Here is a 14,962-nt window from a genome sequence, read left to right on the forward strand (position 1 = left end):
TTCGGGGCTTTTGAAAGGAAAAAGGGAGATAAGAGACCAGTGAAAGCTGTCAGAGTCTCTTCCTCCTGTAGATCTTTTTGTTCATAACTGTTTGTATAATCTCTCTGCCCATAACAAGATGTTCATTAAATCACCACCAACTCCTTTAAATAATTCAGGTCTTTTTTAACCCTTTCACACCATTGGCAAAACTCTTATCTGTATCCCCACAGTTTGTACATTTAAAAATTGATGTATTTGAGATGCTTGCCTGCCTATGGCTTTCCTCTGTTGGTTCCACTGCTTGTTTGTCACCTGATTTCTGGAATCCAATAAAATGTATTTAAGGGAGGCAAAAGGGGAATACATTGCTGAAATTGCGGAAGATAGATGGAGCTTTGCATCCAGCTGAGTTGGGCTCCAAGTACATGCACAGGGAGAGGCTGTGGGTGAAGCCAAAGCCAGTGAGAGATGCTAGCTCAGCATCATACAGTCCTCTTTCCCAGAAGGGACAGTGCCTGCTTTCCCAACGCCTCTTGCCATCACACCCCTGGTTCCCAGCAACACCTCTACCTCTTGATGCTGCTGCCGTTAATTCCTTGGTTGAATGGATATGATGGCTGAGGAAGAGGAGTTAGTGACATGCACATGGCCCTAATAAACCTGAATAGCACCAAAATTTCCAGCCACCTGGTGTCCCAGGAGTTTAGAGAATCCCTGGACCAATCTGAGTGGTCTGATCTGAAGTGATAGGTTGTCTTCTGCTTTCCAGGATCCCACTCGAGTGGTCAGCCCTGTTATTGACATCATCAACTTGGACACTTTTGCCTATGTGGCAGCTTCCTCGGACCTCAGAGGAGGTAAGTGCAAGCCATGTGAATGGATGTCCTGCAGGCATACCCTGTAGGCATCCATGCCATGGTGTGAACATGCACTGGCCCAAGGAGCCGGTGGCTCTCCCCCTCAGGTCTGCCTCTTGCTATCTAGTGAAAAGCACATTAGCACTCCTCAGTGCTCCCCGCTGGCTGTTTTCAGGCTATTTTAGAGACAGGTAAGGAATGGTCTTTGCTACAGTGGGTAAGGCGGTCAAGCAGGAAACAAGGGTCACCCTTGGCAGCACTGAAAGGCAGGCTGCTGACAGGAGGAGATGGGTGATGTCTAGGCAACAAATGGAGGATGCAACTTCAGTGCTTATTAGTATGCCTGTGCTATTTGTAGCACGCAATATCCATCAGAGCATATATCTGTGTGCACAAGGGAACAAAGTGAGGTTTCAGAAGCAGCTTTAATTCTGACTTTTCCTGCCTTTGGAGTGCCTGACTTTGCAATTGTAATGCAATATGTTGTTTCTGGTTCATATGCAGTAGTAAAATATATTAGTCATTGGACTCTTCTCCCAAGAGCTGCATCTCCATGGCTTAAGTAATTTGAAAGTGGGGAAAATACTCCATCAAACATGTCTTCTGCAGCCTGCATTGCTTCCTAATTCATACTCATTTCTAATTTCCCCATGGTACTTCTTTACTGTGGTTTTAGGTTTTGACTGGAGTCTGCATTTCAAATGGGAGCAGCTTTCCCCAGAGCAGAAAGCCAAACGACTTGATCCCACTGAACCCATTAAGTAAGTCAAGAGGGGGAAGGAGGCACCTGGGACATGGACAGGCATCTCATCTGACACCTTATGTGTGTCACCATGCACCATAGCAGTGTGATAGTGCTTCCAGGGCAGCTCTGGACTCCTAATACCTATAGCGAGCCTCTGGCTAGCTTGGGTTTTGCAGTACAGCTTCACCTCCCAAAACTAGGGCCTGAGGGTGCCACAAAGGTAGAAGGAGTCTGTTTATGGTTTGCTGAATATGATTAGGGAACAGCCCAGTGCTCTACACTCCCACTTCTCTCAGCTCAGCAATCACTTAAAAATAAGGCAGTGTCCTCACCCCACTTGGTACAAATGGAAATGCCTAGTCCAGCACTGCTTCTCCTTAGGATGTTGCTGTTAACAGGAGCTGTCGCTAGCTTCCCAAAGGCTCTTCCTGCGGTCCTGTTTGCCCTGCCATGTAGGGCACTGTGGAGACTAGCCTGGATGCAGCAGCTCCTCCCAAGCCTATGCTAAAGCTTAGGAAACATGGAAATGTCCCACGTGGAGGGACTTGTGCTGGGTGGCAAGTCTCAAGACATCTTCTGGGCCTGCCTTCCCTCCTCCATGCACCTTGTCTGTGCGGTTTTCTTGGCTAACCCAAAGAGTGAAAAATAACCCTGTTTGAAATAAAGATCACACAGCCAGTGATGGCTTTTAAAAAGCCCTTCTGAATTGGCTCTGCCTTCCCCTCCCCAGTGGAATGGTGCTCTTAATAGGCTGGCTGCAGGCAAAAAAGCCTGTTTGAGTGAGTAACCCCCCCGAGCGCTAAGTGCATTTGTGATGCTGAAGCCTACAATCAGGGCTCCGAACTTGGGGCTTGTAGGAGTTGTGCTGACGGGTGCATTAGCGGTCATTAAGTGCCAGGCAATTTATGATTGACAACGAAATACCAAGGCAGCTGAAAGAAAGGCTCAGATATGTCAGTCAAGGGGTGTTGTCCTTGTTTGGTGAGAAGGAGGTGCCTAGGTAATGTCCCAATGATGGAAGAGGAGGTAAAGGGAAAGGCTGCTTCTGTGCATCCAGGTGCTGCAGCAGTGTTTGAGTGTGCGTCCCCTCTTCCTTGCCTGTTCTGCAGGACTCCCATCATTGCTGGGGGGCTGTTTGTGATTGACAAAGCCTATTTCAACCACCTGGGGAAGTACGACAGTGCCATGGACATCTGGGGTGGGGAGAACTTCGGTGAGTCACTTTTCGTCCTTGTAAGCCTTGCAGCATTGGCTTCTCTTCCTGAGTCATGCCAGCTGGATACAAGGTCATTTTGGACTTTGCCTTGAATGCCCTGCATAGTTTCTCTCACTTATATTCATAAGTTATGGTATCAGGTGAGTAAGGGACCCAGGAGTGATGGGAAGTGAGCAATTGTTTATACTCCCTGCCTTCCATGCTCCTTTGATTTTTCTATGTGTAAATCACAGTTTTCAGCTTTAGTATTACCAACAGATGAGAACATCAAATGCACCCTCCTATTCCTTCCTTATCTTATCTTTCTCATTAATAAAGCAAAGACGTGTCTTATTCCATTGTCTGACAAAAGCATTTGGAAAGTATGAGCTGAGACACCAGTGCCTCCCTGAATTTGCAGAGTGCCTACAACAGGAACTCCATTGGCATGCTGCAAGCAAAGTAACATGGCTATTTTTCCATTCCTGTATCACTAGATGGCTGAGCACTGCCAGGCTCTCCTTCACGCTATCACTTTCCTGCATGAAAACAAAAAGATTAAGAGCTAGGCTAAATTCAGTCTCCTCTGCCCATTGTCACAGGCCAAGATGGGTGTTAAGAAATCTGCATGCAAACTTGAAAGGGCACATGAAAGAGGTAACAAGCCTGTCCCTTGTCCCCCATGTCAAGCAGAGCTGGATCAGGCAGGGCTGTTCTCTCTTTGAAGTCCTAGAGATGCTGCAGGTCAGATCAATGGCCTGTATCCATGAAAGAAGGGGGAGGCACTTTATGTCAGGGAAACAGATTAGAACCTGGTTTTAATAGCTCACACCTCTGGGGAGTATGGCTAGCAAGGAAGGAAGGATCTTGTGTCTTAACACACACAGTGATGCTGTCAGTCATCCAAGGGAACAGATGCTGCCGCCTTGCAGTAACCCATCCGCTGCCTGGCACTGTTGTTTCCTTCACATGCCTTTTCCCTCTAGCATATTTTATTTATTCATATCTCGTTATGCAGTAGGATCTCGTTCCTTCATGCTTTCTCTCTGTGGGTGGGTGTCTTGCCACCGCACTGACTCAAAGCATCTGCTCCTCTGAGTGGGGTAGCTCAGAGCAAAACTAGGAGTGGAGCACTGGATCAGTGGCCCAAAAAAAGCATTCAAGAAGGGAACTAGATAGGAGGAGAGGGACTGCTGCACAGTGCCTGACCCGCTGTCCGTGTCTGCTCATCATTCATCTCTGACAGCAGCCAGCCCAAGCTGCTCCTGGGAGATGAACAGTGACAGGGCTTCCCTCCAGGGAAGCTCCATCCAGGCAGCTTGTCTGGTGCCCTATATCAGCAGGCATTGTGCCTCTTGCTTGTGGTTATAGCCCATCCTATGTAGTGTGATGTTTGCCTTACTCGTGCTATGCCCAGTGAGGCTGGTCCTGACCGAATGTGTTCTGGCTGTGCCACAGGGCATGATGCTGCCCCAGGATGGTGTGACAAAGAGAAGCTAAGCAGGTTAACACTGCAACAAAGAAGTGCAGGACTGCACAGCAGCAGGGCAGATTCCATCCTGCCCATCGTCCTGAGAGCAGGAGTGTACCCTGCTCAAAGCTGATGCCCATCGAGGGAAGCGTGTCTCACCTCTCCTTAGAACACAAGCAAGGGCACCTGGGATCCTGCTGGCCCTGTTCAGTCCTGGGTGGGTGACAGAGAGCAGGAGCTGACCCAGCAGCAGCTCATTTTGAGGGCACTTATAGCGAGCCCTGCTTTTTCTGGTAGCGTAGACATGAGGGGATGCAGGACTGGTTAGGGGAGCATTGCTGCTGCCTCTGGTGTTATTGACCAGGCAGACAGAGGGGACTGGAGTTTTCAGGCAAAACAAAAGTAAGTGTGTTTGGGTTAGGAGGAGGACACTGTAGGTGTTTTACTTCTTAGATTTACTTAGTTCCAAGTAGACAAGTTGATGAGTAATGGTAGAAGGACTTGCAGAGCAGAAAGAAGTGCTAAAGGTATTTTGCCAAGCTAAGACCAAGCCTGGTGCATACTGCTCACATCTCTCCTCAGCGTTCCTCGGAGCTGCCACCCTCATTGGGGATATCTCTTGAGGGTCAGGTGAATCACACTTGGTTCCTGCTCCCCTGGCTTCTCTCAGCTGAACCCATGCCCTGCCTTCAATGCTGCCTCAGTTTACCTCTTCTCAAGGCATTTAGCTCCTGGCTGCTTGTGTGGAGACCTTGCTTCTTAGCTGCCACAGATGGCTCCATGGGTCATCCCTACCTGCCAAAACCTGCACTTTAATTGCCTCTTCTGGAGCTGGAACAGGGTCTGCAGGGTGCAACATGTCAGAAGCAGAGAGCTCAAACTCCTCACCATCTCCTGCTTCCCCAGCACTGTGCTCTCATTCCAGTTCACAGTGCACAGAGATCACCTCAGCTCACCTCTTCATTAGTCTTTAAATTCAAAGCAGGCAGGGACTGAATGGAACAAGTCTTTCCCTTGTAGTGCTTCAGGCTGAGCAGGAGGACCAGAGGAGGTGAAGGCACACCACAGCAACCACTTTGTGCTTCACAGCTGCTCTGCTCATTGTCCCCTTTTATCGGGCACCCTTCTGCTTTACAGAGCAGCGCTGGTGGTGTGGACAGCACTGTGACACACAGGCAAATGACAGCAGCAGCCACGTGCGAGAGGATCCGAGCACAGCAGCTTAGAGCAGCTGCCTCCTGCTGTAATCTCATTTCCCTGCAGCTGTGATTAAGGTTGCTCCCAATATAGCACCAGGACGTGGCACAAGGGCACGTTTTATTGGCCTGTTAATAGCCAGCACTGGGGAAAGTGGTGAGGCTCCAGCTGCTGTTGCGACTCTTGCCTGTAAACACAGCAGTGAAGGGGAAGAAATAGTTCTCCCTGCTGTGTTTTCCCACCACAGCCTTTGTTGGACCCTTCTGCCAGAGCCAGCTGTTGGCGATGGGCTCAAGCCTTGAATCTGGGACCTGTGCATAAAGGCCATGCCATCCTCCTGTTCCCATCAGCTAAGGAGAAGGTGGGTGCGCTGGGAGAAGGGATGTGAATGACATGAATCTGTCTCCTGCTCTGCAGCACTGTGCACCTTGTGGCTGAGCCATGTGTGCTGAGGAGGCTCTGGAGGTGCAGGCTACAACTCTCCTTTGCTCCCCGAAGCTTTGAGTTGTTTCTGGAGGGGTGGCAGCTTTGTGGGCTGGCAGTGGCTGTATTGGAGGAGCAGAAGCTGTGTGCTGCACAAATGGCATTCCTGTCACAAGCATTTGTCTTGCCAGCATCCGACCTGGGGACAAGCCATCCTTGTGCTGGCATATGTGAGGGGACAGCTGAGAGCACAAGCTGATGAAGACAAGGGGTGTCCTCCTGTCTGACTCTGTCTGTGTGGGAAGTGAAAAGTATTTGTAGCTTTAGAGTAGGTACACACTACATGCAGCTTTATACTGTCAACGGATGATAAAGTAGGATGCAAAGAACTGCAGAAGCCTTTTTTTCTTAACTTCATTTCTTTTCCATGCTGGTCCTGTCTAAGCATGGCTGTCTGACAATATAGCTGTGGATTCATAGCTTCACAGGTGTTAGGACCAGATGGACCCATTAGATCAGCCATTCTGCTCACCTGTCCTACCTCACCAGCTAGGATTTCATCCAGATCCCTGCCAAGAGCCGATAACTTCTGGTGTCAATTGTGCCACAGGCTTATTTGCCATGAGAAGTTCCCATGGAATAGCCAGAGAGTGGCTTGCGGGAACTAGGAGGCATTTCCTATACTGACATCTTATCCAGACTTTTGGGGTAATCCCTCCCACCATCAACCTTTGTTAAGGTGTCTGCCTTGTTGGCACAACATCATCACTCGTGGTCCAGAGTACGTGCTGGGCAGGGTAAGCTCCTGCTCATTATAGGACAGGTGATGGATGCATAGCTCTCTGTTCATTTTACACAATCAATGGTAGATTCATAGAGATAATGACTATTGTAGTCTTTAATAAACAGAATTCATGGCCTTTCCTGGTGAACTTGACAGCTCTATGGAGGGGAATGACTAAAAAAGGCATTGCAGAAGTAATGAGGGGAGCACAAAACTGGCAAGATGATGCTGTGATGTAAATGGGCCTCATGAAAAGGGACCTATTTACTATCTCCCTTTTGCTATTTTGATGGCACCTGTGTGCTACAGGCAAGTTTCAAGTGCACTGACTTCAAACAGCTCACAAGAAGCTTTGAAACACACTTTTAAGGCAGTTGTGCCTGAGAAAGCCCCTCTGGTAATTGATTTACCCCAGTTTAATGTGGCAGAGGATGAAGTGAGAGGTAAGGCCAGGATCCAGCCTGCTCTAGGACAGTAAGACCAGATTCTGAAGCTGCTTCTTTTGTAGAAATCTCTTTCCGTGTGTGGATGTGTGGAGGGAGCCTCGAAATCATCCCCTGCAGCCGCGTCGGACATGTCTTCCGGAAGAAACATCCATACGTCTTTCCAGAGGGAAATGCCAATACATACATTAAGTAAGTGATTTGTGCTTGCTTTGTCTTGTAGGGAAACAGAATAAGGTGCTGCCTTGTGGGGAGCAGGGAGCAGACGAGACACTGAGGAAAATTTGCTTGGGAAACTTCACAGTATCCCTGGGCAGGAATCCCGTGAGCCAAAGGAAATGCAAATCAGTATGACTTACCCTTGGGGTTTCTACAGTGTTGATAACATGACAGAAATAGGACATTGACGTGGTACATTTCATCAGCACAGAGATGGAGAGATGGCCACAGCATATCTCTGAGCACTAACTGCCATAACAGCAAATGGATTAGACCCTTAGGCCAGCAGAACACATTGGGCTGCACCTTGCTGGCAGGGACACCAAAGGAACTGCCAGGGCATCCCAGCTGAAGGGGACCCATGCACAAACACAGGAACATGAAGTGAGTTGGTACTGAAACAGCCAGCTGAAATGAGCTGAGCTAGGCTCCTGGAAACAGGGGGCAAGAAAAGAGGCAGTCCAGAAGTGAGAATAGGCATGGGAAAGGTGATGGGAGCAGCTAGTGAAGTCGGGATGGATTTCCTCCTCTTTTAGAGCATGAGGCTGAACATTGTTCATTAAGCAAATGACAGAGGAAAGCACCAGGGCATTTAATGCAGAGTTGGTTTCCAGCTAAACTGCATATGTGTATGTTTACACACCAGGAATTCCTTTTAGTGTGGGGTTCCAACTGTGTTTGTGAAGACCCAGCCACCTGCATCAGGGTTAACGCTGACCTGGGCTCTCTGCAGCTTTGCATGAGGCAATTAACCGGTGCAAATGACACCTCTCAGCTACACTTGTATGTGATTTCCAGCCAGTAGTGTGTGGGGCAGGAAGGGGACCTTATTGTCTTGCTTCAAAAGGATGGCAATGAGGGGCACAAGACGTAGCTGTTATCAAGGAGGTGGGCACAAATTTGAGAGTCAAGAGGAAGGCTCTTGCTTTTAGTAGTGAAATAAGACTCCTGCAGAAGAGGCTGGGATGTGGCAAAACCTCCAGCGATGGAATTGCTGCAAACCTGAGTGAAAAAGTAGCATCTGCGTTGCATCACCTGCAGGAGGAGCAAGGGGAGCTTGAATGGGTACGGTCCTTCTGGCTGCGCCTCAGGCACCACTGTCTGGGACTTTGAGGATGTCTGAATCAACAACTGGGTGTCAGCCTCAGCATTTGTCTCCATGTTTCTTATAAACCCCAATGAGATCAGGAAGCCGGACAAAAACACCGTGCAGTTTGGGAAAGGTTAGGTACAGACATAGAAGCTGGGATTTAGGCATCTGTTGAGCAAAAACGCTTAGGACTACTGCAGTGGCCTTATAGAGAGAGGAAAAAGCACCATGAATCAGCAAGGGATTGAGAAGCAGTCTGGAGATACATATCTGTTAGCATTAGGAGCTGGGATTTCATTAACCTTATGGTATCTGTCAACTTAAAACTTAATCTTACAGTATATAGACTGAGAGAAGCAGCTTCTGGCAACCTGATACTATGTGGTAGCTCTGTTTAAACAGAGATGTGAGCAAAAAGTATCTTTCTGCCAGATCCTGATGTTTTTCCACACAGCCTCTGTGTGAGAGATGGCTCAGGTTCCAGTGATGTACTGGCTTAACATCCAGACTATCCCCTTTTCTGGCCACATGGGACTTGGTTAGATCCAGAGCCTGCCCCATGGCAACTGCAGCTTAGTAGTGTGGTAACCATAGTTTGGAGCCTGGCCTGCCTTGGAGCAGGGGCTTGGAGGACTCCTCTGACCCAGGCAGGGGTAGGCAGACAGGCATGGAGTGACAAAGCTATTTGCAAGGAGAGTTAGAGCCATCTGAAGCCAACAGAAGATTCCTCTGCAGAAACCTGTCTGATGTGGAAGACTGACATTTATGCTACAGCACTATGGCCAGGATGGTTTAAGTTTTGAATGCTGAGATTTGCCTCTGTGAAATCCAGGAATGCAAAGCAGGAGAGTCCACTCAGGATTGATGCAAAGGAAATACTTGCCTTCAATCTTTGGCAAGTTTTGCACCACTTTTCAGAGCTCCATCCCAACCACTGGATATAACCCAAGGCACACCTGCCTGGGAGATGATGCTTATGAGAAGCTTCAGTTCTGAGTGTGGTAGCAACAAAGCATCCAGCTTGAAATAGTGAATTCTTCATGCAAGTTTTGGCCTGTTGTGTTTGGTCCCTGGAATAATGGGGAGGAGGAATACCTTCTCTACTACTGAGGGGTGGGGTGGCCCAGAGGTGGCTTGGGTGGAGGCAGTGACCAAGTTGAGGATGGGAGGAGAGCAGGATGGATCAGTCAATCCATCACCCTGGGGGCTTCCTTGTTTTCACTGTCCTTTGTTGCCTCCTTCAGGAACACCAAGCGCACCGCAGAGGTGTGGATGGATGATTTCAAGCGGTACTACTATGCTGCTCGTCCTGCAGCCCAGGGGAGACCTTATGGAAAGTAAGTGTGTTTAGTGCCTGTCCCTGCCTGTGTCCTGCCTTCTGCAGCGTGTGTTCCTGGTGATGTTGCCCTGATGTGGAAACCCTCCTGTGTTGTTTCTGTAGTAACGCTCAATTAAATGCTAATGGTAGGCAGCTGCTATGAGCGCAGCAACGAAACATATAAAGAGCTAGTTTGTATGCTGTGCTAGTTTATCCCGGTGAGTGAATCAAATCAAGGTGGGGGAAATCCCCCTCTGCCTGTGTCCTGCCCTTGGTATTGGGAACAAGTAGCTCTGGTCTCAGAGAAGGAGGGAGTTTGCCATTCGTCCTGTGGACAGTCAGAAACATCACCCTGTCAGGAGGACTGAAAGGATTTGTGGTTATTTCACATTTTTATATGCTCTTCTTTTCCTTAGAAAGTTTCCTTTAGACCACAGGGGGTTCCAAATTCAATCCCAAATTCCTTGTGGCTACTCTTCAATCTCCAGGATAAATAAATCAAAGTCCTGGTGACTAACCTATTCCCACTGAATCCATATCCTCTCCCCATCTGTCAGCACTGAATGAAGTAACAGCTTTGTTCTACTACATATATGAGGGTGTAGAGAAGATAGCTTATGCAAAGGGAAGGTACTGGAGGCTTCCCACTGCTCTGTAAATGCCAGCTCAGAACAGCTCCATAGGTAGAGGCTGGCCCAGGGAGGAGCTGGAGGTTGGAAAATGTCACTATACAGCAGGATCCCTCAGCAAAAGTTTTGCTTTGGTTAATGAAAGAAAGGAGTATTTCACTGTGAGATTAGCTTCTGCTGACTTAAAGGTGTGTTTAGGCACTCTGGGAAATCAAGGCTTCCTGTAGTCCTATAAACTTACAGCAGAATATATTAGTCTCCTAGTGCATTAATAAATTAATGCTATTTGCATATAGTAAATAGCATATTTTTTTACTAACCATTTTTAAACAGCTGTACTTTTCCATGAACATTTTCATCCACCAAACACTAGACTCCTTGTTAAAATGGCAGTGTCATCATGCCGCTTTACTAAATGAGACCTCCAAAGAGTCTGAGATCAAAATAACCACCCAAGCTCAAGCAGGAGAGAGAAGAAAACAGCTGCTGATGTTCTTGTGTTTGCTGCCACTGCAATATCTGTTGGGTTTCTCTCAGCCTTTCTTTTTGGTGCATTGGGTCTCAGCTTCATGATTTCCATTGTACCTCTATGATATTTTCTTCCCACAGCATCCAGAGCAGAGTGGAGCTACGGAAGAGGCTGAAATGCCACAGCTTCAAGTGGTACCTGGAAAATGTTTACCCTGAGCTCCGGTATGGATGTGTGATCTCCACCAGTCTCTAGCAGGCCGATGGGATGCCCCAGCCTTCCTGCCCCACAGAGCTTTCCTCTGCACCTCCAGTCCCCTGCCCCAGACACAGTCTCATCCTCCTTTGGACTTCACAGTGAATTTTGTGCTGTCTTTAAATGCAGCTTGTTCACAGTGTGACATGGTTCATTTATGAGCCTGCTTTCTCTGAGCAGTGTTACAGACTCCTTGTCTCTTTGCTGTAAGGCTGGTGAGAGGCAAAACACTAGTTATTTCTCTTAGTTCTTGGAGCTTCCTCAGGTATCCTCCTGTCCATGCTGCAGGACAGGTGGTGCAGGGAAGTAGACAGTTTCCCTTACAAAATTATCCCGAGGTAGAAAATCCATCATAGAGCTGTTGGGCTGTTTCCATATATAATCATAGAATGGTTTGGGTTGGAAGAGACCTTAAAGCTCATCCAGTTCCAACCCCCTGCCATGGGCAGGGACACCTTCCACTAGACCAGGTTGCTCCAAGCCCCTGTGTCCAACCTGGCCTTGAACACTGCCAGGGATGGGGCAGCCACAGTTTCTCTGGGCACCCTGTGCCAGCGCCTCAGCATCCTCATAGTAAAGATTCTTGCTTACAAAAAAACCACCTGATTTGCAGTCCTTTCAAACTGTTCCATGATATTTAAGACTATTCTGTTATGAAAAGATTTTTTGTGACCTGTATTCAGGTGGCTTTGCCTTACATCTAGCCTAATGCTGACCTTCATATGCACTTCCACAGCTGCTTTTACACAGGTCTGTTTTAGTCACCAAAAATACTCCAGAAACCATTGCATCCATTCCCCCAGCCTCCATCAGGAGGGGTGCAGTAGTTCTGGAGATACCTCCAGGACCTGCTGGTGCAATGGCTGAGTGCAGGATCACAGTGTTTACCTGCTTTTTTGCCATGCATGGCACTGCACAGCAGCATTCACTGGGAATGCCAGGGTTCTGTGACAGTTTGATATAAAGTTCCCCGCTGCTGTGAGCTGAAGGCTGACCTTCAGCCTGCTCACAATCTATTCCTTGCTCCTCTGTTTGCCTTGTGCAGTGTTATTTATTTCTGCCTCTTATAAAGGCCAGCCATCCATCTCTGAGCACTGCTTCTGCAGTGTCCCAGTCCACGTACTGCTCTCAGTGGTTCAGCATTGTAATAGAACTTGCCACTCTCATTTTCTGAAGGTGAAATGGTGCCACTGCACCCTTCTTACCCCCCTGAGCCTCCCTTTGAGTACCAGTGTGCTGGGGCAGTAGGGATGTTGTGTTCATGCTGTTCCCACAGGATTCCTGAGGAATCACTCTATCAGACTGGGATGATCAGGCAAAGGCAGAGCTGCCTGGAATCGCACAAGTCTGAAGCCCAAGAGTTCCCCATCCTGACCCTAAATCCTTGTATCAGCAGCAAAGGCACAGCAGCAACGGCACAGGTAAGACATGCTGTGTATCCTTGTGCTGCTGGCTGGAGAGAAGGCTCTGGGGCAGCTTCAAGATGATTTCCCAAGTTTGCTAAAGCTCTGTTGAAGGATTAACTCTTCTGCCAGCCCCTTTCCTAAGATACCATGTAGTTAAACCTTGGTAAGTCCTCCTTACCTCAATGGAGGCCCTGGGCAGGGACTGGTGCAGGAGCCACACTGTACAGGATGGACCACTTATGTGTGTGTCTTCCTGTGCTGAGGGCTTACTGCTGCTCAGGAATGCCACGCGCTTCTCATCTGCATTGATCAGAGAAAGACAAAGAGAACTGTAATTTCCTCTCATCTGTCAGGCTTATTTCTTTCAAAGTGCTCTGAATTGCAATGGTATTTAGAACTTCATAGTTTGCATTCTCTCAGTATTAGATTGCCCATTAAGCTAGTAGGAATAATGAGGAGGATGTTGCTTTTTCCAGTCTCACTGACATGAGGAAAAGCCACATGAATCGGTGTTCTCAAAAGCATATTCTTGGAAATGCTAGAGCCAGGAGCAAGCACATGTGCCTTGCAGTGGAGTTGCTGAAGCAAGACCCTGAAGACAGAGCCTCAAAACCTACTTTTGCTTCAGATTGCCTTTGTGATTTTGGGTATGTCAGTCAGTTCTCTCACATTTCCATCTATAAAACAGGGAGGATAACAATCACTTCTTCACTTCTTCCACTTCTTCAGGGGTGTTGTGAAATAATTTAATAGGCAACGGTGTGCTTGCTTCCATTTGACTGTACATCCCTAACCCTCATGGTTACACATTCAAATCAGGTAGCTACGCATATAAAAGGCCCAGCCTGGAGATGCTGCTGAAAATGCCCCTCATTTGTATGTGCAAATGAAGCATGTCATTATGTGCACCTCTTTTGCATGCAGTTGGATGCCTGTCTTTAGTCAGGAAAATAATATCTGCTCCACAGTGTGGTAAAATTAACAATGGCTACTTGAATCTTTGTCAGTTCAGAAAATAGAATCACAGAATAGTTCGGGTTGGAAGGGACCTTGAAAGTCCATCTAATCCAACACCCTGCAATGAGCAGGGACATCTTCAACCAGATCAGAACTACATCCAGCCTGGCCTGGGATGTCTCCAGGGATGGGGCATCCACCACCTCTCTAGGCAACCTGTGCCAGGGTTTTACCACGCTCACTGATATGTAAGTATGTGGTACTTGCAGTTATATTTACTATGGGGTGAGCATAGCTGCAAGTACTGCATAGTTACAGTTACAGAATCATAGAATCATGGAATATTAAGGGTTAGTTTCCACATTTTGGAATTCTCTTTTAACTTCCACTGCTACATGGACTTTTTGAGCAGTGAAACAGCAGGAGAAGTGAGCTGACGAGAGCAGGTCATCATGTTTCGCAGGGCCAGCTCTGCTGAAGTTAAAAGAAGATGTTTCAGTGACAATTACAACTTTCAATTAATTGGCTGTTTAAAAAAACAAATCTGGGAAATGCAGAATGGAAAATGCTGCTGCAAAGTAGCGCTTCAAAATGAAAGGTATTGGTCTTTCTAAAACATCAGTTTGATGTTATACTTTAAAATGAGCAAGGTCACAACCAACAGGTTGGATTGTTTCATTCCCATCAAGCACATTTTGTTTGACATTTCTGCACAGGAAATTTTTTTCAGTCTTTCACGCCCCAAAATATTCATCTTCCCATTCTGATTCCACAGCAGTTTGCAATAGGTCAACATTTCAGCTGGATGGCAGCTCTGTTTCTTGTGCACATCCAGGACTAACTCTGCAGGGGAACAGAAAAATGCACTACAAACAGATTGCTGAATAGCTACACTCAATACACAGGCAGGAATAGAGAAAAACCTTTTCTCTTATCTTTCTTCCTAAGATAGTTCTCTGTTATTTGCACCCATGGAGAATATTTCAGATGGAAACAAGATAATTAAATTTTCATTGTGAATAGAAACTTACATTTTAGTTACACAGTTGTTACAAGACCACCTGAACTTGTGGATAACATGGGGGGTAGAGTCACCAGGTTATGTCTTACCACTCAGTTTTGTATTTAGTATACAAGAATAGAGCAATAATCTTCACTTTTAACATACTGAAATGACATCTTGTTTATCCTAAGCTTCATCATTTGAAAAATAGACTAGCTAAATCAAAGCTGTACTTTCCTGGCATACAGTAAGAACTGTGGAAATACCCTGGCCATCCAGATCCTTTATTATCTGTGTTAGTAGCATGGATTTGGTTGCCTGGTTGCCCTTCTGTAGCTGTCTCCATACTAGGCTCCCCAAGCCCTTTACCAGGCTGGGACTGGGCTTGAGAAGATCTGATGTGCCATACATCATCATGGCTTGAGAAGAGAGGAACAGGAGCTATCAGATGGCAATCAAATTCTCTCTATTTTAGTGTTTTATCATCTATAGTGCAGGGAAAGGGTGTTGTGAGCCCTC

General features: G+C 47.2%; 1 protein-coding gene across 2 annotated transcripts in view; it reads left to right on the forward strand.

Annotated features, from left to right (window-relative positions):
• GALNT14 (polypeptide N-acetylgalactosaminyltransferase 14) overlaps positions 1 to 14,962 on the forward strand; it is a 97,810-nt gene that overhangs the window by 76,776 nt on the left and 6,072 nt on the right. For both annotated transcript variants that reach the window (XM_034060670.1, XM_034060669.1), the window contains exons 7-13: positions 752 to 839; positions 1,516 to 1,600; positions 2,694 to 2,797; positions 7,163 to 7,289; positions 9,651 to 9,743; positions 10,963 to 11,046; positions 12,354 to 12,498. In XM_034060670.1, the coding sequence (XP_033916561.1) occupies positions 752 to 839; positions 1,516 to 1,600; positions 2,694 to 2,797; positions 7,163 to 7,289; positions 9,651 to 9,743; positions 10,963 to 11,046; positions 12,354 to 12,498 (726 nt within the window). The remainder of the gene's footprint in view (positions 1 to 751; positions 840 to 1,515; positions 1,601 to 2,693; positions 2,798 to 7,162; positions 7,290 to 9,650; positions 9,744 to 10,962; positions 11,047 to 12,353; positions 12,499 to 14,962) is intronic.

This window comes from Melopsittacus undulatus, chromosome 3 (genome assembly GCF_012275295.1).
Source record: "Melopsittacus undulatus isolate bMelUnd1 chromosome 3, bMelUnd1.mat.Z, whole genome shotgun sequence".
In the NCBI taxonomy this organism is placed as follows: Eukaryota; Metazoa; Chordata; class Aves; order Psittaciformes; family Psittaculidae; genus Melopsittacus; species Melopsittacus undulatus.